Genomic DNA, 24,232 nt, shown 5'->3' with positions numbered 1-24,232 from the left:
ACTGGTGGAGAAATTGCTCTGATTGGCTTGTTGCGAACATTCTCTGATAGGTTAAGGGAAAAAATCCTGTAATTTGCTCGTGGAGAAAATCCTCAAATCAGCTATTGGATAGTATCCTTTGATTGACTAGTGGAGAAAATATTCCGACTGTCTGATGGGGGAAATCCTCTGATTGGCTAGGGGAGAAAGTCCTCTGATTGGCTAGGGGAGAAAGTCCTCTGATTGGCTAGGGGAGAAAGTCCTCTGATTGGCTAGGGGAGAAAGTCCTCTGATTGGCTAGGGGAGAAAGTCCTCTGATTGGCTAATTGAGACAATTATTTAATTGGCTAGTGGACAAAGTCCTCTGATTGGCTGTTTGTGTTGCAGGGGCTGAGTGGAGATCCAGGGGAACCGGGCTTTCCAGGAGAACCAGGACCTTCCGGACGTCCTGTAAAGTCTTTACCTATCAAACTGTATTTAAATGTCTGTAACTGACGCGTCAACCCACTGACATCAGCTCTTTCCTTTACGGTCTCTTTTTAATGTAGGGAAATCCAGGGTTTTCAGGATTAGCAGGAGAGAAGGTACGTTTGCTAATAATCATCATGGCACTTTTACAAACAGATTCATTTTGTTTTTAACCACTGTATCAAACTCAGGCCAAACATTAAAAACATGTTTTACAACAGAACCACCAAAGTCCCAATGAATATTTCATATAATATATAATAATAAGTTCATATCTTGTTTAAAGACAATATCTTGTGATTATTATGTTTGGAAAGTTGGTATCTTAACTTACAAGTTAGTATGTTGTTTAAATAATTTCATATGTTGCTCTTCTCTAGACTTTTGGAGCTCGTTGGTTAACACCCACTGGACTTTCTTCACAAATAATTAAATGAGAGTTGCATGATCTTGGAAAAACTGACATTTGCAATAAATATTTCTCCAGTATAGATTTCAATGCAAAGAAATAAATGCTCACCCTACATTTAGTTAATTTAAAGTTAAATGCATCAGGAATTAGATTGACTTTGAGAGCAAAATGAATCAATGTTAATCATAAACTCATTGGTCAATGGAAATGAAACAACTGTTCTGTATTTAGCTGCAAAGATTTTATAGCATGACCCTGAACCATGTCACTCTCTCCTGATGAGGCTGTGTTTGTGTTTCAGGGTCAGGAGGGTCCCAGTCCGGTGATACCAGGCCCCCGCGGACAGAAGGTGAGCCGACGGGTCTGAAGAGAAACCTTACTTTTATTAATACGATTTCAACCATGTTCAATGTCAATATTGCTATGATTTATGTCTTTTCGTATGTTTATGTATGCACCATAACACAAAGACAAATTCCTTACTTACTCACTTACTCAAATGTTTCTAACCTGTAAAACACCATCATCATCATCTTCATCATCTTCATCATCATCACCGCCAGCTGCTTTTGATTTTCAGGGTTATCGCGGTCCGACGGGGGTTCCTGGACAGAAAGGAATTAAACTTTACGCTGAAGGACCCAAAGAACTGAAGGTCTGTCCGTCTGTTTGTCCGTCTGTCCGTTCGTCTGTTCGTTTGTCCGTCCATTTGCCGTCCATTTGTCTGTCCATTTATCCGTCCATTTGTCCGATTGTCTGTCCATTTGTCTGTCCATTTGTTTGTCCGTTTGTCCATCCGTTTGTCCGTCCGCCCATATGTCCGATTGTCTGTCCAAATTGACGGTCTGTCCATTTGTCCGTCTGTCTGTCTGTCTGTCTGTCTGTCTGTCTGTCTGTCTGTCTTTCCGTCAATTTGTCCGTCTGTCTGTCCGTTTGTCCGTTTGTCCGTCCGTCTGTCTGTCTGTCCATCCGTCTGTCCGTCCATCCGTCTGTCTGTCCGTCCGTTTGTCTCTCTGTCCGTCCGTTTGTCTGTCTGTCCGTCCGTTTGTCCGTCCGTCCGTCTGTCTGTCCGTCCGTCTGTCCGTCCATCCGTCTGTCTCCTGTTTTCTCAGGGGTTTTTTTGTTTTTCAGGGAGAACCAGGTGACATTGGAGTGAAAGGTTGTCTTGGTCTACTTGTAAGTAAAACCCGTCTCACATTCTGATGACCTGTCTGTCTGTCTGTCTGTCTGTCTGTCTGTCTGTCTGTCTGTCTGTCTGTCTGTCTGTCTGTCTGTCTGTCTGTCTGTCTGTCTGTCTGTCTGTCTGTCTGTCTGTCTGTCAGTCTGTCTGTCTGTCTGTCTGTCTGTCTGTCTGTCTGTCTGTCTGTCTGTCTGTCTGTCTGTCTGTCGGTCAGAAACATTTAATAAACAAACATGCTCACTTTTGTTTATTATCAGAGTCAGATGAACTGTGTTTTCTCCACCAGGGTATCCCGGGGAAACTGGGGGTCAAAGGAGAAAAGGGCGGGCCAGGAGATCCCGGATCACTAGTAAGAGACATTTATGATATCGATATGATACGTATTCAACCTTTATTTACACTCATCGACTACAACAGAACCCGGCAGACAAGCAGCTGATGGATTGATGTCCCCACACACGCCAAGGGCCATACGCTGGACCTGGTCATCACAAACTCCGCCCCCATCAGCAATCTGCTAGTGTATGACCTGGGGGTGTCTGACCACAAGACCATCTCTTTGGAGCTGTTTTTCCAGTCTCCACTCAGCATGCCCAAACGCCAAATCCGCTTCAGGAACCTGAGGATCATCAACCCGGACATCATGACCCTGGACCTCCAGCATATTTCCTCTGCCAACGTCTCATCAGTAAATGAGTCAGTGGCATATTACAACCAGTCCCTTAACAGTCTCCTTGATCTACACGCCCCCCTCATAACCAGGATGGTCACCTTCTCGCGCTCAGCCCCATGGTACACCGGCGAGCTGCGGAGAATGAAGACAGCTGGGCGTGTCCTTGAGCGGCGGCTCAAGGCCTCAGGACTCACTGTTCACCTGTTAGCCTATCGTGAACACCAGAAGGCCTACGCACAGTCCCTCAGAGATGCACGATCCCAGTACTACTCCATCATCATCAACAACAGTACTGGAAACTCCAAGCAACTCTTCTCCACAATAAACCACCTCCTCAAACCCCAAAGTCCTCTACACTCCGACTCCACTGAGAAGCAGTGTAGAAACTTCGCCGCCTTCTTCAAAAATAAAGTTGACACCATCCGCTCCATCCTCTCTAGCCCCTCTGCACCTCCAGTTCCAACTGCTGACCCACAGCCTGGGACAACCCAGCCTCTTCGCTGTTTCACGGTCATCTCTCAGCAAGAGGTTGAGGGCATCATTAGGAGGATGAAGCCCTCCACCTGTGTCCTGGACCCCCTTCCGTCAGCTCTGGTGAAATCGTACATCTGCACCCTGAGCCCCATGATCACTAAGATCGCAAACCTCTCTCTCCAGTCTGGCCATGTCCCCTCTGCCCTAAAAACCGCTGTCATCAAACCTAGTCTTAAAAAACCCTCCCTTGACCCGGGAGTCCTGGCCAACTATAGACCCATTTCCAACCTTCCATTTCTGTCAAAGGTGCTGGAAAAAATAGTTGCTGCTCAGCTCCAGGACCACCTAAACTCCAACAACCTATTTGAGAAGTTCCAGTCTGGTTTCCGCTCAGGCCACAGCACAGAAACTGCCCTGGTCAGAGTCACCAACGACCTGCTGATGACGGCTGATGCTGGCTCTCCCTCTCTCCTCATCCTCCTTGATCTCACTGCAGCTTTCGACACCGTCGATCACGGCATCCTCCTCCATCGTCTGCACTCCACCATCGGACTCTCTGACTCTCCCCTTGACTGGTTCACATCATACCTCACCGGGAGAACAGAGTACGTCTCCTTGGGTGAGGCAGAGTCGGGTACCCACAACGTCACCTGTGGTGTCCCTCAAGGATCAGTTCTCGGCCCCACCCTTTTCACACTCTATATGCTCCCCCTTGGCTCTATCATCAGCCGACATGGAGTATCATTCCATTGTTACGCTGATGACACCCAATTGTGAAAATGGACGCCCATCTGACCTTTGAGGCCCACATTAAACAGCTGTGCAAAAACTCCTTCTATCACCTCAGGAACATCGCCAAACTCCGCCCCTCACTCACTCTGTTTGACGCGGAAAAGCTAGTCCACGCCTTTGTCTCCTCAAGGCTGGACTACTGCAATGCACTCCTCATCGGGATCCCTAAGAAAAGCATCCAGAGGCTCCAGTACATCCAGAACAGCGCTGCTAGGATCCTGATGAGGGTGCGCAAATATGATCATATCACCCCCATCCTGAAATCACTTCACTGGCTCCCCGTGGAATTGAGGATCGAATTCAAGGTCTCCGTCCTCACACACCAGTGTATCTATGGAACAGCCCCTCCATACCTCAAGGAACTCCTCACCCCCCTTACCTCCGTGCGGACCACCCGCTCTAGCAACTCAAACCTCCTCAAACCCCCGAGGACTAAGCTCCGTACCATGGGAGACCGGACCTTCTGCTCGGCTGCCCCCAGTCTGTGGAACGCTCTCCCCGACCACATGAGAGCATCACAGACCGTGGAGGCTTTTAAAAAAGGCCTCAAAACCCACCTCTTCAATAGAGCCTTTCCCTAGACATTTTATTTATTTATTATCACCCTTTTATCTTATTTTATTCTTTTTACTTATTTATTTTTATTTATTGCTTTTTATTCTTTTTACGATGTTAGCACTTCGGGATTTGAATGCAAATATGAAGTGCTTTATAAATTAAAGCCATTATTATTATTATTATTATTGAATATTTGTATTAATTACATGTTGGGTTTATGACCTGGCAGAGGCCTGGGTGTTCCCTATCCTGGAGTGTGTTTTATTGGTTTTTGTGCATGTAAATGGTCTAAGGGGCGGGACATCTCTAAGCTGTTGACCAATCACAACAGAACTGGTCAGCTAACCACTAGATATTTTCAAAATAAGGGTATAGAAAATAATCAATGGAAATTAATTGGATTATATGAAATGCTCCCCTATCAAATAAACATGATAACAATTTAGAATAAACATTCAAATTCATTTAGAAATATTCAATGTAGTTTTATAAGTTTTTCCAAAAATGTTTTTCTTGTAAATCGTATATCAATGTATATCACTTTAACATACTAGAATATACCAAACATTTCTATTGTAAATGTGTGCATTTTTATATTTTTTTGTCTTAAATTGACTTATTTTGGAAATGTGGAATTTGTTCTATTAATTTGTAATGCAGTGCCCCTTTTTCCATTGTATATATTTATATATATATACTGTTATATTGGGTCATATGAACCGCATCAGAAACATGTCCCGGTGTATTCTGGGTCCAACATGCTGCTTTGTGTTTCAGGGTAAACCGGGGAAGGATGGAGTCCTTGGAGAGCTGGGAGTACAGGTAACATGCTAAGCTAACAAGAATGCTAACCATCCGTTTGCAGTGTGGACAGCCTGTAATGATGGTGACCGTTTCTGCAGGGGGAAGCAGGGGTTCGTGGGTACCTCGGACCTCCGGGTATAGAAGGAGCCACGGTGAGTGATTGATTGAGTGATTGATTGATATTCAGAAATCTTAAACTTGGTTGAGTAAACTACATAATATCATCAGAAAGTTGTAGAAAGTCAAGAGTTTCTCATGAAGTTGGAAACAAGCATCTGTAAAACATTTCCTCTGTGGTTGAATCAGGAAAACTAAATATTTACTAAGTATTTTCCACACTGTGATATAGACAGAAGTCAAAGTGAGTTGCTGGATATGATCAAAGTAATTAGTACATTGTTGTATCGTCTACTTGTTTTTATTTTTGTATCTTCTTATACTTTACCAACAATATTTAAAAAATATATATTAATATTAATTTGTGTTTTCGATACAATTGTGAATTTTAACATTATTTAGGTTCAGGCTTCAAATGAGCCTGGTGGGTTTTCGGCCTCTTCCTGCACTGTTTATCATCTGCTAAACTAAAAACGATTAACAAATAACTATATCAAAAAAACTAAGAACAATACAAACATATATATATATTTTAAATAATATATAAAAGTGCCCTTCACAACACAGAGAGGGATCTTACCTCTGTATTTAATAAGTTATGGTGTCCCTCAGGGAAGCATCCTGGAGATCAACAAAGATTGATAAACATTTGAGTTGACAATACTGTGTGTGTGTGTGTGTGTGTGTGTGTGTGTGTGTGTGTGTGTGTGTGTGTGTGTGTGTGTGTGTGTGTGTGTCTGTGTGTCTGTGTGTGTGTGTGTGTGTGTGTGTCTGTGTGTCTGTGTGTGTGTGTGTGTGTGTGTGTGTGTGTGTGTGTGTGTGTGTGTGTGTGTGTGTGTGTGTGTGTGTGTGTCTGTGTCTGTGTGTGTGTGTGTGTGTGTGTGTGTGTGTGTGTGTGTGTGTGTGTGTAGGGGGAGAAAGGTGATCGTGGTTTTCCAGGTCTTCCAGGAGAGGTGAGTCATTTTAAAACATTAATCCTTTTGACGTATTGATCATTAAAGGTGTTTACATAGATGCTGTATTCATTATGTAATCAACAGTTAACCAGGCCACAACAGGAGAGAACATTTGTCTCTGAAATCAACGTTTTCCAGCTTTTCAGATGTGTGTGTTTTTCTTTCATCAGACGGTTTTTAACCAAATATTCCTGAAGGGCCAGCCAGGTGCCTCCGGGCCCCGAGGACCCCTAGGAGTGCAGGGAGAACAAGGTAGTTTCATCATGAAGGGATACAAATTATTCTGCCCTTACAAGTGTGAGGGAAACTTCTGAAGCCATTGGAAACTGGACTCAGAGACACGGGGAGAGCTTTTTGGTCGAGCCAAAGTGCTGTACATGCAATGAAAACACTTTACTACAATAACAAACAGAAAACAATAAATTACAACAGCAAATATAAAAATCACACACAGGGAAAAGCCAGGAGTCATGCTCCGCTCTGACTAGAAGGCCAGAGAGAAGAAGTGAGTCTTTAGAGTATATTTAAAAACCCCTAGGGTCTGGGCCGACCTCACATGGAGGGGCAGAGTGTTCCAGAGCCTAGGGCCAGCTGCTGCGAAGGCTCGGTGCCCTCGGGTTTTGAGCCTGGTCTTGGGCACTACCAGCAGCAGCTGGTCAGCAGACCTTAAGGGTCTGCCTGGGGTGTAGCGCTGGAGGAGTTCAGCTACATAGGCCGGAGCCAGCCCATTTAGTGCTTTGAAAACAAATAAAAGGAGTTTAAAATCTATTCTGAACCGAACTGGAAGCCAGTGCAGTGAGGCCAGAATTGGGGTAATGTGGTCACGCTTTTTGTGGCCAGTGTTAGAAATTAAAATCAATGTTTTGATGGTATAATGTAGTTTAAACATACCGTCAGTTAAAACGCTGTTTTATACTGAAAAAAACAGAAATTCTCGTGCACAACCAGTTGTTAAGCTTTTATTCTGAAAATCCTTCATCTCCGGTTAGCATTTAGCATGTGGCTAATATACGATTTCCTAAAGAGGTGAATTTAGTAGCGAAATGACATGGAGTGGTGCAAACCGAAACCTACTGATTTAACACTACAACTATAGATGTCGAGATACTACCATGCTGAATATTAAATGAAGGTACAGTTTATTTGGATACATTATTTTTTACAGACGAGAGTAGCATGTGACAACATCCGGAATGACCGGAAACCAAACCAGCCGTGAAGTGTTTTCTGTATTTTTTAGAGTATTGATCACCGCGTTTAGAATGTGTTACATGAAAAGTGATGAAAGAGAATATGAGGAGAAAAGGCGTGTTAAGCATATATTGAATGTGAAAAGTACCAATCCTCTGTTTAAATGCAACAACGGACATTAGAGACGAGGCGAGCCGGCTGGCGGGGAGGAGCCAGCAGAGGATATATATAACAGCACCGGACGACAGATTCGCTCTCTTCTCTTGCTCACGAGAGCCGGATCACAGCTGCTTTCTGCCTGAACAATATTCTGTCTGTAACACTACCGCGCCTTTTTTAATTAAAGTATCCCATTTGAATCTTCTCAGAGACTCCATTTAGTCTCATTTTAAAGCTTCTCTCCTGGACGCGAGAATAACGAACATATTTAACACCAGTCAGAAGACGCGCAGCTGCGTTCTGCACGAGCTGCAGACGTCTATTGAGGCCTGGTCCATACCCACATACGGAGCGTTGCAGGAATCCAACCTCGAGGTTACAAAGGCGTTAATAACCCTTTTATAGGTCTTTAAAAGATAAATACGACTTGGTCTTGTCCAGCATTTCCCCAACAACAAGAATATTTAGAGATGGCAGGGTTGGCAGATAGCTTAACAACATTTAGCAATGAACACCCAGGAGACAGCAGGTCAGTTTCGGAGGTTTACGGATACATTTTCATTCATTTCCATTTTTCATTTCCATTTTGTAAAACTGAAATACAACAAAAACAAAACACACAGTCATGAGACGTTATCACATTAAACATGAAATACAAATACAAAAGAATAAACAAACATTCTAAACAGCAGAGCACCTGTTAGCATAAATGCTACATTGCTACAAACATTTCAACTGCTGCTCACAGGCTAACACATTCAGCATCAAAGTGTTTTGAATATAATCAGTTTACGAGTGCAGGTAAGTGTAGACAATAGATGGTGTGATGCTGACAGACATACAGACCCTAGGATTTGAGCAAAGAAGTGCATTGACAGGAAACCAAGTGCTCCATAGACCGCCAGAAACACGCAACTACTTCCATCCCTCATGAAGTTTAGATTCGAGATCATTTCAAACGCTTTTTCCGATCTTCATTATAGTCTGATGTTATGGCTCTGTGCAGATTTCTTTTGTGAAATGTGACATCACTATTTAACACAAAGTATTTAAATGATACCTTTTGAGTCATTGTAAAATAACTAATTATACTAGAAGCATCTCATCCTCTGTGTTTAAAGAGCAGTCGAGTGACCATGCTCAGTCACGTTCTTCTTCTGTGGTTTCTTTCAGGACTCATTGGATTTCCTGGCCTGCAGGGACAGCCAGGTAAACTCTGTCTCAGTTCCTCTGTATCCCGAGGTGGGAAGTAGTGGAGTACAAATACTTCGTTACTGTACTTAAGTACATTTTTCTGGTATCAGTACTTTTCTCTGACCACTTTGTACGTTGTACTTCTTACATGTTGAACACTAATACCTGTACTTTCACACAAATACCTGTACTTTCTACTTCTTACATGTTGAACACTAATACCTGTACTTTCACACAAATACCTGTACTTTCTACTTCTTACATGTTGAACACTAATACCTGTACTTTCACACAAATACCTGTACTTTCTACTTCTTACATGTTGAACACTAATACCTGTACTTTCTACTTCTTACATGTTGAACACTAATACCTGTACTTTCTACTTCTTACATGTTGAACACAAATACCTGTACTTTCTACTTCTTACATGTTGAACACAAATACCTGTACTTTCTACTTCTTACATGTTGAACTCAAATACCTGTACTTTCTACTTCTCACATGTTGAACACAAATACCTGTACTTTCTACTTACATGTTGAACTCAAATACCTGTACTTTCTACTTACATGTTGAACACTAATACCTGTAGCCTCTTTACTTTGACTTGAGTTAAGAAGTTTAGTCAGTACTTCTACTTTCACCAGAGTATTTTTAAACACGAGTATCTGTACTTCTACTTGAGTAAAGGATGTCTGTACTTCTACTTGAGTAAAGGATGTGTGTACTTCTACTTGAGTAAAGGATGTGTGTACTTCTACTTGAGTAAAGGATGTGTGTACTTCTACTTGAGTAAAGGATGTGTGTACTTCTACTTGAGTAAAGGATGTGTGTACTTCTACTTGAGGAAAGGATTTGTGTACTTTTGCCGCCTCTGCTTGTATCGGCTGTAAGACTCTAAATAAAGACTCTTCTTTTCCCTCCAGGTGAGGCTTCCAATGCTCCACCGGGCCCTCAGGGGCCTCCAGGCTCAACTGGACCCAAAGGAGAACCAGGAGCTTCCGGTCCCCTCGTGGTCGGCCCCCCGGGACTCTCTGGAGTTCCTGGAGGTCGAGGATTGGAAGGAGAACCAGGCGAACCGGGAATACCAGGTGAGGGTTTCAAACGTGTTTTCTGTGTTACAGTTAGTCTCTCAGAGACCCTTTCTGTGTTACAGTTAGTCTCAGAGACCCTTTCTGTGTTACAGTTAGTCTCTCAGAGACCCTTTCTGTGTTACAGTTAGTCTCACAGAGACCCTTTCTGTGTTACAGTTAGTCTCATAGAGACCCTTTCTGTGTTACAGTTAGTCTCACAGAGACCCTTTCTGTGTTACAGTTAGTCTCACAGAGACCCTTTCTGTGTTACAGTTAGTCTCTCAGAGACCCTTTCTGTGTTACAGTTAGTCTCAGAGACCCTTTCTGTGTTACAGTTAGTCTCTCAGAGACCCTTTCTGTGTTACAGTTAGTCTCTCAGAGACCCTTTCTGTGTTACAGTTAGTCTCATAGAGACCCTTTCTGTGTTACAGTTAGTCTCACAGAGACCCTTTCTGTGTTACAGTTAGTCTCACAGAGACCCTTTCTGTGTTACAGTTAGTCTCTCAGAGACCCTTTCTGTGTTACAGTTAGTCTCACAGAGACCCTTTCTGTGTTACAGTTAGTCTCACAGAGACCCTTTCTGTGTTACAGCTAGTCTCATAGAGACCCTTTCTGTGTTACAGTTAGTCTCTCAGAGACCCTTTCTGTGTTACAGTTAGTCTCACAGAGACCCTTTCTGTGTTACAGTTAGTCTCTCAGAGACCCTTTCTGTGTTACAGTTAGTCTCACAGAGACCCTTTCTGTGTTACAGTTAGTCTCACAGAGACCCTTTCTGTGTTACAGCTAGTCTCATAGAGACCCTTTCTGTGTTACAGTTAGTCTCATAGAGACCCTTTCTGTGTTACAGTTAGTCTCACAGAGACCCTTTCTGTGTTACAGTTAGTCTCATAGAGACCCTTTCTGTGTTACAGTTAGTCTCTCAGAGACCCTTTCTGTGTTACAGTTAGTCTCACAGAGACCCTTTCTGTGTTACAGTTAGTCTCACAGAGACCCTTTCTGTGTTACAGCTAGTCTCATAGAGACCCTTTCTGTGTTACAGTTAGTCTCTCAGAGACCCTTTCTGTGTTACAGTTAGTCTCACAGAGACCCTTTCTGTGTTACAGTTAGTCTCATAGAGACCCTTTCTGTGTTACAGTTAGTCTCATAGAGACCCTTTCTGTGTTAGTTAGTCTCATAGAGACCCTTTCTGTGTTACAGTTAGTCTCATAGAGACCCTTTCTGTGTTACAGTTAGTCTCATAGAGACCCTTTCTGTGTTACAGTTAGTCTCTCAGAGACCCTTTCTGTGTTACAGTTAGTCTCACAGAGACCCTTTCTGTGTTACAGTTAGTCTCACAGAGACCCTTTCTGTGTTACAGTTAGTCTCATAGAGACCCTTTCTGTGTTAGTTAGTCTCATAGAGACCCTTTCTGTGTTACAGTTAGTCTCATAGAGACCCTTTCTGTGTTACAGTTAGTCTCATAGAGACCCTTTCTGTGTTACAGTTAGTCTCATAGAGACCCTTTCTGTGTTACAGTTAGTCTCATAGAGACCCTTTCTGTGTTACAGTTAGTCTCACAGAGACCCTTTCTGTGTTACAGTTAGTCTCATAGAGACCCTTTCTGTGTTACAGTTAGTCTCACAGAGACCCTTTCTGTGTTACAGTTAGTCTCATAGAGACCCTTTCTGTGTTACAGTTAGTCTCATAGAGACCCTTTCTGTGTTACAGTTAGTCTCTCAGAGACCCTTTCTGTGTTACAGTTAGTCTCATAGAGACCCTTTCTGTGTTACAGTTAGTCTCACAGAGACCCTTTCTGTGTTACAGTTAGTCTCTCAGAGACCCTTTCTGTGTTACAGTTAGTCTCATAGAGACCCTTTCTGTGTTACAGTTAGTCTCATAGAGACCCTTTCTGTGTTACAGTTAGTCTCATAGAGACCCTTTCTGTGTTACAGTTAGTCTCACAGAGACCCTTTCTGTGTTACAGTTAGTCTCATAGAGACCCTTTCTGTGTTACAGTTAGTCTCACAGAGACCCTTTCTGTGTTACAGTTAGTCTCACAGAGACCCTTTCTGTGTTACAGTTAGTCTCACAGAGACCCTTTCTGTGTTACAGTTAGTCTCATAGAGACCCTTTCTGTGTTACAGTTAGTCTCATAGAGACCCTTTCTGTGTTACAGTTAGTCTCATAGAGACCCTTTCTGTGTTACAGTTAGTCTCACAGAGACCCTTTCTGTGTTACAGTTAGTCTCATAGAGACCCTTTCTGTGTTACAGTTAGTCTCACAGAGACCCTTTCTGTGTTACAGTTAGTCTCACAGAGACCCTTTCTGTGTTACAGTTAGTCTCACAGAGACCCTTTCTGTGTTACAGTTAGTCTCTCAGAGACCCTTTCTGTGTTACAGTTAGTCTCACAGAGGCCCTTTCTGTGTGGTAGTGCGTCCTAAATGTGTCTCTGCATGGAGATGGTGTGCAAAGGCTGAAATCCCCTCCAGAACATAAAGACATGACCATACATCCTATTGGCCAGCGCTCCAACACCTTGTACGTGATAGGCTTCTAATATGAAGATGAGAGTGAGCAGTATAGGGCCTCTTTAATCTTGAGACGTTATCTCCGGACAGAGAGAGTCATCTGTTGGAATCTTTATTAAACGGCTCTTTACAATACAAGTATTTATCGTCCTGATGAGGCTGTTGAAAGTGAAGAGTCACACACAAACATCTGTAACATCGACTCTGCAGTGAAATAAGGAAGTATCAAATATGCACCTGAATAATCCAAAGGTTTTTTCTAGAACCAGCCAACATATCAGACGAGTTACAAGAGGTTGAACATGTCATTAAAAAAGGTTCATTCACAGCATCTGCTCACAGCGTGCATGTTTCCTAACCCTTTGTGGACTCTAGAGATGTTAGCCTAGCTTAGCGTAAATAATAGAAGCGGAGGGGATCGTAAAGCCAGAGCGCTTCACCAAGATAAACACATCTACGTTTCGACAATGACAAATTATTATTTTTGTTTTTCACGTTCATGTCAGATTTTCTCCCGGGAGACGTCGGCGCTCCAGGAGAAAAAGGTCTAAAAGGCCCGATTGGATTCCCTGGAGTCAGAGGGGAGGATGGACTCACAGGTGAGTGGGTGGGGCATGACATACCCGTCTGAGCTTTACGGAAACAGCAGATTTTCCATGTGAATTTGGTATTATGATAAAAATAGATTCAGATCAGGTTTGTACGAGTTTCGTGGTGCTCATGTTTTATTATCTTTAATGTTTCTTATGTGTTTTATGCTCTTTATGTCATCTTGGTAAAGCACTTTGAGTTGCATTGTGTTGAAAAGTGCTGATGGATAAACGTGCCTCGCCTTGTTGAGCATAACTGATTGATTTGTGTTATTCAGGTGAGACGGGGGGAGTGTGCTCGGTTTGTCCGCATGTTGCGGGCTCCCCAGGACCTCCAGGCAGAAACGGAGAGCAAGGTGAAATCGGGTTGACGGGTAAGAAAACACCCGACTCGTTTACTCTGATTACCTAAGCTCGTTGTCAGTATGTTATTGAACAGAAGAAATCTGAATCATTTAAATAATGTTGAAGGCTGCTAGAAATATTTACCTGCTGCCACATTTGTTTAAACTCTCACAATGCTGAAAATAAAAAAATAAAAATTCTGAACTTTTCTGAAAAAGAAAGAATTCTTTCTCAAAATTCTCGGAATTGTGACTTTTTTCAGAAAATCTGACTTTTTTTCTCGAACCTATAACTTTTTCAGAAAATCCATAAAATCTGACTTCTGTCTGCAAATCTCAGAATTACATTTTTATCCTGACGTTTTTCAGAAAATCTCAAATCTGAAAATCCAGAACTTTAAAAAAAAAAATCTCAAAATGATGAAGCTCAAAACACGATGTAAACCAGGAGACACTAAAGAGTGATGCACACAGCTGGGAGACCAGGGGACACTAAAGAGTGACGTACATAGCTGGGAGACCAGGGGACACTAAACAGTGATGCACACAGCTGGGAGACCAGGGGACACTAAAGAGTGACGCACACAACTGGGAGACCAGGGGACACTAAAGAGTGACGTACACAGCTGGGAGACCAGGGGACACTAAAGAGTGACGTACACAGCTGGGAGACCAGGGGACACTAAAGAGTGACGTACACAGCTGGGAGACCAGGGGACACTAAACAGTGATGCACACAGCTGGGAGACCAGGGGACACTAAAGAGTGACGTACATAGCTGGGAGACCAGGGGACACTAAACAGTGATGCACACAGCTGGGAGACCAGGGGACACTAAAGAGTGACGCACACAACTGGGAGACCAGGGGACACTAAAGAGTGACGTACACAGCTGGGAGACCAGGGGACACTAAAGAGTGACGCACACAGCTGGGAGACCAGGGGACACTAAAGAGTGACGTACATAGCTGGGAGACCAGGGGACACTAAAGAGTGACACACACAGCTGGGAGACCAGGGGACACTAAAGAGTGACGCACACAGCTGGGAGACCAGGGGACACTAAAGAGTGACGCACACAGCTGGGAGACCAGGGGACACTAAAGAGTGACGCACACAGCTGGAGACCAGGGGACACTAAAGAGTGACACACACAGCTGGGAGACCAGGGGACACCAAAGAGTGACGCACACAGCTGGGAGACCAGGGGACACTAAAGAATGACGTACACAGCTGGGAGACCAGGGGACACTAAAGAATGACGCACACAGCTGGGAGACCAGGGGACACTAAAGAGTGATGTACACAGCTGGAGACCAGGGGACACTAAAGAGTGACACACACAGCTGGGAGACCAGGGGACACTAAAGAATGACGTACACAGCTGGGAGACCAGGGGACACTAAAGAATGACGCACACAGCTGGGAGACCAGGGGACACTAAAGAGTGACGTACACAGCTGGGAGACCAGGGGACACTAAAGAGTGACGTACATAGCTGGGAGACCAGGGGACACTAAAGAATGACGCACACAGCTGGGAGACCAGGGGACACTAAAGAATGACGTACACAGCTGGGAGACCAGGGGACACTAAAGAGTGACGTACATAGCTGGGAGACCAGGGGACACTAAAGAGTGACGCACACAGCCGGGAGACCAGGGGACTCTAAAGAGTGACGCACACAGCTGGAGACCAGGGGACACTAAAGAGTGACGTACATAGCTGGGAGACCAGGGGACACTAAAGAGTGACGTACATAGCTGGGAGACCAGGAGACACTAAAGAGTGACATACATAGCTGGGAGACCAGGGAACACTAAAGAGTGACACACACAGCTGGGAGACCAGGGGACACTAAAGAGTGACGCACACAGCTGGGAGACCAGGGGACACTAAAGAGTGATGCACACATCTGGGAGACCAGGGGACACTAAAGAGTGACACAAACAGCTGGGAGACCAGGGGACTCTAAAGAGTGACGCACACAGCTGGGAGACCAGGGGACAATAAAGAGTGATGCACACATCTGGGAGACCATGGGACACTAAAGAGTGACGTACATAGCTGGGAGACCAGGGGACAATAAAGAGTGACGCACACAGCTGGGAGACCAGGGGACAATAAAGAGTGACGTACATAGCTGGGAGACCAGGGGACAATAAAGAGTGACGTACACAGCTGGGAGACCAGGGGACAATAAAGAGTGATGCACACAGCTGGGAGACCAGGGGACACTAAAGAGTGACGTACACAGCTGGGACCGGAGCGCTTGGTCACGTTCATGACTGTTGGTCTGCTCACGTTGACCAGCCCAGTAGACGGCAGCATCTGATTCAGAGTCAGTGCTATGATGGCACCAGGTTAAACTCACCTGTCTGTCTGTGTTTTATTTCCAGGGTCAGCCGGGTTTCCTGGACCCAAAGGTCACAACGGGGCGAAAGGTGTCGGAGGACCACTTGGCCCACAGGTGAGCTCACCTGTATTCTATGCTCCATATATCTGGAACAAACAACCAGAAAGCTACAGGTCTGCCATCTGACTTATTTAACTGAAGACTTTCTGTTTCCTGCTTTATTAATAATAGTAATAATAATAATACATGAAATTTATATAGCGCTTTCTAAAAACTCAAAGATGCTTAGGTGTGGTCTATTGTCCCAAATGCCCCACATTTGACCATGTTGTGTTTAAAATACAACAAATAACTATTTATATCTGTCCAACAACGCTGACAGCGCTGCAACCATACCTTTCATGTTCTGTTCTAACCCAATGCGTACCGTTGTTTGGATTCATAAATTAGAACAAAGATCCATGGGGATTACGGATTCCCCGTGTCCTTTAACTTCCTGTTGAGCTCAATCTGAAGTGGGCCGGGCGGACCAGCTGTTCTGTAGTTTTACAAGTCAATAGAGCCCTACGTACTCCCTCAGATCCTCACCAACACACGCGCCAAAGTAGACGTTATCCAAACTCAGATACACACAGAGAGGTCTGTCGTTGTAGGACAAAATAAAACACATCATTTTCTAAATTAATAGTTAGTTGTATCATTAGGCTTCGGTAGATTAGACTTACTTTCATTAATCCCAGTTTGTGAAGTCCTTCATTCGCCCCCAGAAGAGAATAAAACTGTCTCAGTTCAAACGGGCGACCTCACTGACAACTTCTCACTTTATATTTTGTTTTATTTTATTCATCCTAAATTGTGATGAAGCCCAAATTCCCCGGGAGAAATGTATTCTAATACAAAATCAGCTTTTCCCTCAAAATGTTGAGTTTTTTAGAAAATCTCAGAATTATGACTTTTTTCATAAAAACTCAAAATTATGACTTTTAAAACACCTCATTATCCTCTCTCTCTCTCTCTCTCTCTCTCTCTCTCTCTCTCTCTCTCTCTCTCTCTCTCTCTCTCTCTCTCTCTCTCTCTCTCTCTCTCTCTCTCTCTCTCTCTCTCTCTCTCTGTATTCAGGGCTCCTTTGGTATCCCTGGGCCCCCCGGGCCCCCAGGACCGGTTGGGGACCCCGGGGTCATGGAGAGGGTGGGGCAGAGAGGAGAGGACGGGATCCGGGGGGCCCCGGGACCCCCAGGATCAGAGGGGACAGGCGGGTCTGCAGGATATACGGGACCCAAAGGTGTTCGAGGACAGAAAGGAAACCCTGTGAGTATCAGAGCCCGAACAAAACACAAACTCAGAGACCTGAAACTCAGAGGCCTGAAACACATGAGGCCTGAAACTCAGAGACCTGAAACTCAGAGACCTGAAACACAGAGACCTGAAACTCAGAGACCTGAAACTCAGAGACCTGAAACTCAGAGACCTGAAACTCAGAGACCTGGAACTCAAAGACCTGAAACTCAGAGACCTGAAACTCAAAGACCTGAAACTCAGAGACCTGAAACTCAAAGACCTGAAACTCAAAGACCTGAAACTCAGAGACCTGAAACTCAAAGACCTGAAACTCAGAGACCTGAAACACATGAGACCTGAAACACATGAGACCTGAAACTCAGAGACCTGAAACTCAGAGACCTGAAACTCAGAGACCTGAAACTCAGAGACCTGAAACACATGAGACCTGAAACACAGAGACCTGAAACACAGAGACCTGAAACACAGAGACCTGAAACACAGAGACCTGAAACAGAGACCTGAAACAGAGACCTGAAACTCAGAGACCTGAAACTCAGAGACCTGAAACACAGAGACCTGAAACTCAGAGACCTGAAACTCAGAGACCTGAAACACAGAGACCTGAAACTCAGAGACCTGAAACTCAGAGACCTGAAACTCAGAGACCTTGAACTCAGAGACCTGAAACACAGAGACCTGAAACTCAGAGACCTGAAACACAGAGACCTGAAACTCAGAGACCTGAAACACAGAGACCTGAAACACAGAGACCTGAAACTCAAGAGACCTGAAACACAGAGACCTGGAACACATTAGACCTGAAACTCAGAGACCTGGAACTCAGAGACCTGAAACTCAGAGACCTGAAACAGAGACCTGAAACAGAGACCTGAAACTCAGAGACCTGTAACTCAGAGACCTGAAACTCAGAGACCTGAAACACAGAGACCTGAAACTCAGAGACCTGAAACTCAGAGACCTGAAACACAGAGACCTGAAACTCAGAGACCTGAAACTCAGAGACCTGAAACTCAGAGACCTGAAACACAGAGACCTGAAACTCAGAGACCTGAAACACAGAGACCTGAAACTCAGAAGTGAAACTCCGGGACCTGGAACACATGAGACCTGGAACTCAGAGACCTGGAACTCAGAGACCTGGAACTCAGAGACCTGGAACTCAGAGACCTGAAACACAGAGACCTGAAACTCAGAAGTGAAACTCCGGGACCTGGAACACATGAGACCTGGAACTCAGAGACCTGGAACTCAGAGACCTGAAACTCAGAGACCTTGAACTCAGAGACATTTCCAGCAGAGGGCGCCAAACTTCCCTTCCCATGCCCACATCAACCAGCTCTGACTGGGGGAATGAGAATTCAAATTCAATGGTTTAATCATCGTATCTTCAGTGTGGTTAATTAAGGCAGGCTCTTCCAACAATATAACATAAATATATAAATAAGACATAACACAATAAACTATAAAAAGTATTACAAGAAGAACAGTAATAAAAGAATAGTTAGTTGTATTATTAGGCATTGTTAGATTAGATTTAATCCCAGTTTGGGAAATTCTTCATTCGGCACCCAGAAGAGAATTAAACGGTTTTAGTTCAAACGGGCGACCTCACTTCTTATGTTCATATTATATTTTATTTTATTTATTTCATCCTAAATTGTGATGAAACCCAAATTCCCCGGGATGATTGTATTCTGATTTAATTCAAAATCAGAATCCCCTCAAAGTTCTGAGTTTTTTAGAAAATCTCGGAATTCAAACTTTTTTCAGAAAAACTTAAAATTCGGACTTTTTCTGAAAATATCAAAATTCTGACATTTTACTGAAGATTAAAAAAGAAAAACGCCGAAGCTTTCCTATAAAGTTAAACCACATATTACTCTGAGCTCCTGTCCCTTCAAAAGTGACGGTGATTTAAATTAGAGTGTCATTACTGATTTGTCCAGCAGGTGGAGCCAGACACACGCTGCTGTGTTTCCATCAAAGTGCTGAAGATACAAGGGAAAGCTTTCAAGAGTGGACTCAAGGACAGAATGGCACTTAAACTCCTTCAGGGTTACTATTAGCCGCACACAAATCTTTTTTCATTGGTGGCACATTTTCAAGATGCCACCAATGATGGCTTGGACATTTTGCCATAGAATCTCTTTTATGAATCCCTGTATGAATGATCTGAGCACGTAGATACCAAATTCAGACGTCAGCAATTACTCAGAAGCTTCTTTAAACCATCTCTGAGTCATACGAAAGAATCTACCAATGGGAAACTGGGTTTGCTAGCATGCTGGTTTTTATATATACTTTATTTTGTTAGCAGCTCATCCGTTAAAACAGAAGCCTTAGATTGATTATAAAAAGAGGAAATATGAAGGGTATATTTCAAGATTGTTATTTAAATAAGTTATTGGGCTTTTTTCTTATCAACGTAGATTTGTTAGAACACATGTTCAACTTTAATTGACTGAAAGTGGGCGCATTAACACATGAAAAGTACTGTGTAAAATGTGTTTACATTTATATTTACGAAGTATAATACAAGAAAAGTACACGTTTACTTTGTGGGCCGTATTACTTTATACTTTCAGCATTTGCTGAGGGCCGTTTCCAAATGGTCCGCGGGCCGTAGTTTGTACACCCGTGATCTAAAATGACGTTGTTTCTCTCTAATCCTGCTCTCAGGGGCCTCTAGGGGCCAAAGGTGAGCAGGGCCCCCTCGGAGAGACTGGTTCCAGAGGAACACTGGGTCAGATGGGACCTCCAGGACCTCCAGGGATTGGGGATTCAGGACCTCCAGGAAATAAAGGCAATGTGGGGGTCCTGGGGCCCCGAGGGGACGCTGGGAAACCAGGTGAGAGCCAGAGAGGGCAGCAGTACACACATCCTTTACTCAAGTAGAAGTACACACATCCTTTACTCAAGTAGAAGTACACACATCCTTTACTCAGGTACAAGTACACACATCCTTTACTCAAGTAGAAGTACACACATCCTTTACTCAAGTAGAAGTACACACATCCTTTACTCAGGTACAAGTACACACATCCTTTACTCAAGTAGAAGTACACACATCCTTTACTCAAGTAGAAGTACACACATCCTTTACTCAAGTAGAAGTACACACATCCTTTACTCAGGTACAAGTACACACATCCTTTACTCAAGTAGAAGTACACACATCCTTTACTCAAGTAGAAGTACACACATCCTTTACTCAGGTACAAGTACACACATCCTTTACTCAAGTAGAAGTACACACATCCTTTACTCAAGTAGAAGTACACACATCCTTTACTCAGGTACAAGTACACACATCCTTTACTCAAGTAGAAGTACACACATCCTTTACTCAAGTAGAAGTACACACATCCTTTACTCAAGTAGAAGTACACACATCCTTTACTCAGGTACAAGTACACACATCCTTTACTCAAGTAGAAGTACACACATCCTTTACTCAGGTAGAAGTACACACATCCTTTACTCAAGTAGAAGTACACACATCCTTTACTCAAGTAGAAGTACACACATCCTTTACTCAGGTACAAGTACACACATCCTTTACTCAAGTAGAAGTACACACATCCTTTACTCAGGTACAAGTACACACATCCTTTACTCAAGTAGAAGTACACACATCCTTTACTCAAGTAGAAGTACACACATCCTTTACTCAGGTACAAGTACACACATCCTTTACTCAAGTAGAAGTACACACATCCTTTACTCAAGTAGAAGTACAGACATCCTTTACTCAAGTAGAAGTACACACATCCTTTACTCAAGTAGAAGTACACACATCCTTTACTCAAGTAGAAGTACACACATCCTTTACTCAAGTAGAAGTACACATATCCTTTACTTAAGTAGAAGTACACACATCCTTTACTCAGGTACAAGTACACACATCCTTTACTCAAGTAGAAGTACACACATCCTGTACTCAAGTAGAAGTACACACATCCTTTACTCAAGTAGAAGTACACACATCCTTTACTCAGGTACAAGTACACACATCCTTTACTCAAGTAGAAGTACACACATCCTTTACTCAGGTAGAAGTACACACATATTTTACTCAAGTAGAAGTACACACATCCTTTACTCAAGTAGAAGTACACACATCCTGTACTCAAGTAGAAGTACACACATCCTTTACTCAAGTAAAGGATGTGTGTACAAAGTAAAAAGTCGTCAGGAAAATAAGTAGTGGAGTAAAGTACTGGTACCAGAAAAATGTACTTAAGTAGAGTAACGAAGTATTTGGACTCCGTTACTTCCCACCTCTGGTGAGAGCTCAGGGGCCCAAACGGTATGTGAGGGAAGCCACTCCTTACGTCGGCCAACATTCTCAGAACTGATGACTTTAGTCATTTATATTTGTAATAAACAACTCAGATGATTAAATCTGAACCAACAACGACAAAATCATTACCTTCTTGAGAATGCTCATTACCCAAAGGCTAAAACGTATTTGTACACGTGCATAACGATGGATACCTCAATTGTAAATGGTGTATTCAGTCAACAGCTCTGTCCGTCTGTTTGTTCCTTCAGGGGAAAAAGGTTCTCAGGGGGAGATCCAAACCTCTCCAGGAGACCCAGGACTGAAAGGACAGAAAGGTTTATCTGGAAGCCCCGGACCTGAAGGTGAGACTGAGGTGGCCTCTCTGCGCGTGGCGACAGTTTGTTACATCGTTTCACTTTTCAGAAGGTTCGGTTTGCGTTCACACGGGAAAACTCAAACTCACTTTAAACTTTAAACACAAGTCATGTGCACGGGAATGCTGTTCAACGATTGGTCAGATATTAAAGGGTTAAAACGCAAATCCCGGCAAATTCTACCGGAGCTTTGGAGCATCGGCAGGTTGTTTTCATGCTGCTGTTAATCTGGAGCTCAACAGACTCTAGAGGCCGGGGCGTATGAGTATACAATCAGACGACGTGAGATAAGAAACATGATAACTCACATCGAGACGTTCTGCAGTCAGGAGGAGGTTTCACCGACGAGAGGTGGCTCTGACTTCTAAGTTTAGTTGAAGGAGCATTTTTACTTTACACGACACTCTCCAACACTTCATTCTGCTTCACTCTTTCACTAAAGATTCTGAAGACATCCGCGTTCTTGTGACACGTAAATACTACGCTTCCTATTGGGTGCAGACTGCGTTCACACCAGAGATGAACCGCTCCAGAGTTCACTAGCAAGCGGTCCGAGACCACCTCTTTGAGGTTGTTTAGTTCACTTCAAAGGTCTCGGACTGCGTTCACATCGACCCAAACGAAACACACCAGGGTTCGATTCAACCGGACTGAACAAGGCTGGTGTGAATGGGACCTGAGACACACCCGTCACACTTTAACTCATTTCTTTATGAAGCCGTTGGCGTGGCAGGTCGGAAGCTGATGCCCTTGTAGGATGTCTTGCTGTTCTGTTCTTGTGTCGACCGACCCGTCACGCTGATGTCTCTTCTGCTCGCAGGTGTTTCGGGGCCTCCAGGGTTACCAGGATCTGTCGGTCCGAGGGGAGAAAGAGGAGACGAAGGGCTTTCCGTCCAGGGGCCCCCAGGGTTCCCCGGGGTCAAAGGTCAGGCTTATGTTTGATATTTGTTTTGGTTGTTTTGTTTCAACTTTTTTACTCTGTAGCACTTTGAGTTTTGTTTACTCAAATAAAAAGTGTGCTTATAAATACCATGTATTATTATTATTATGAACGGGGTTGATTTAAACCAGTAGTGTCAAACCACGACTTCGTTTTATGCGGCCCGCAAGAGCTTGCAAAGAATATAATAAGTTTATTATTCGGTTACATGCAGCTTTACAGAAGCACGTTGCCCATAAACTACATTTCCCACAATGCATCTCATTTTGTGACATGCGCACTGAAGAGACTTCTGCTTTCAGACGTAGTTAATTATGAAGTTATTACCCTATCCGATAATAATCCAATGCAGAGGCAATAATGTAATATAATACATTATTTGATATATATTATATATTTAGTTATATATGTATGTTTATGTAGTCTTAAAGTTACAACCAGCCCTTTGAGTGCAACCATAAAGCTGATGTGGCCCGAAATTGAGTTTGCCACCCCTGATTTAAAGTCAAAGAGTTTAGTAGATCTTAAATAACAGCTATACATTGATTTTATTGGATCAGGACTCAAGGGCCCTCCAGGAGCTCCAGGTTCACCAAGTTTTGGCATCAAGGGACGTGCCGGTCCATCCGGAGCCCCAGGGATGCCGGGGCCCAAGGTAACGTGGACGGGAACACGATAATACGATACGATAGAATAATACATTAACGAGCAAATCTGAAATGCTCCTTGCATCACAGCAGCTCCATGTGTAACATCAACACACAAACATCAAGACACATGAGAAACAAACAACAACATGGAACATCAACACACAAACATCAAGACACATGACAAACAAACAACAACATGTAACATCACAGCAGCTCCATGTGTAACATCAACACACAAACATCAAGACACATGACAAACAAACAACAACATGTAACATCACAGCTGGATCAGGGAGAGCTGTTCAAAGAGCCTTCAGTGTGCATCTGATCTGTAGCTCTGTGTTCACTGAGAGCACAGAGGATGCTTCAGGCTGTCTGGAGCACAGAGGATGCTTCAGGCTGTCTGGAGCACAGAGGATGCTTCAGGCTGACTGGAGCACAGAGGATGCTTCAGGCTGACTGGAGCACAGAGGATGCTTCAGGCTGACTGGAGCACAGAGGATGCTTCAGGCTGTCTGGAGCACAGAGGATGCTTCAGGCTGTCTGGAGCACAGAGGATGCTTCAGGCTGTCTGGAGCACAGAGGATGCTTCAGGCTGACTGGAGCACAGAGGATGCTTCAGGCTGTCTGGAGCACAGAGGATGCTTCAGGCTGTCTGGAGCACAGAGGATGCTTCAGGCTGTCTGGAGCACAGAGGATGCTTCAGGCTGTCTGGAGCACAGAGGATGCTTCAGGCTGTCTGGAGCACAGAGGATGCTTCAGGCTGACTGGAGCACAGAGGATGCTTCAGGCTGTCTGGAGCACAGAGGATGCTTCAGGCTGTCTGGAGCACAGAGGATGCTTCAGGCTG

At 43.8% G+C, this 24,232-nt stretch overlaps 1 protein-coding gene across 1 annotated transcript in view; it reads left to right on the top strand.

Annotated features, from left to right (window-relative positions):
* The window catches only part of col4a3 (collagen, type IV, alpha 3), a gene marked incomplete at its 3' end in the record, with an annotated part of 68,314 nt that overhangs the window by 12,752 nt on the left and 31,330 nt on the right, over positions 1 to 24,232 (top strand). The window contains 20 exon segments of the mRNA XM_079673936.1: positions 367 to 429; positions 528 to 563; positions 1,161 to 1,208; positions 1,440 to 1,514; positions 1,991 to 2,035; positions 2,326 to 2,388; positions 5,314 to 5,358; positions 5,439 to 5,492; positions 6,369 to 6,410; positions 6,584 to 6,665; positions 8,853 to 8,972; positions 9,887 to 10,051; positions 13,048 to 13,140; positions 13,410 to 13,505; positions 15,875 to 15,945; positions 16,951 to 17,139; positions 19,813 to 19,981; positions 21,688 to 21,780; positions 22,613 to 22,717; positions 23,293 to 23,387. Coding sequence (XP_079530062.1) covers positions 367 to 429; positions 528 to 563; positions 1,161 to 1,208; positions 1,440 to 1,514; positions 1,991 to 2,035; positions 2,326 to 2,388; positions 5,314 to 5,358; positions 5,439 to 5,492; positions 6,369 to 6,410; positions 6,584 to 6,665; positions 8,853 to 8,972; positions 9,887 to 10,051; positions 13,048 to 13,140; positions 13,410 to 13,505; positions 15,875 to 15,945; positions 16,951 to 17,139; positions 19,813 to 19,981; positions 21,688 to 21,780; positions 22,613 to 22,717; positions 23,293 to 23,387 — 1,749 coding nt within the window.

The sequence above is a fragment of the Notothenia rossii genome (genome assembly GCF_949606895.1).
Source record: "Notothenia rossii genome assembly, chromosome: 4".
NCBI classification, from domain to species: Eukaryota; Metazoa; Chordata; class Actinopteri; order Perciformes; family Nototheniidae; genus Notothenia; species Notothenia rossii.
This window is presented reverse-complemented; position numbering and strand designations above follow the sequence as displayed.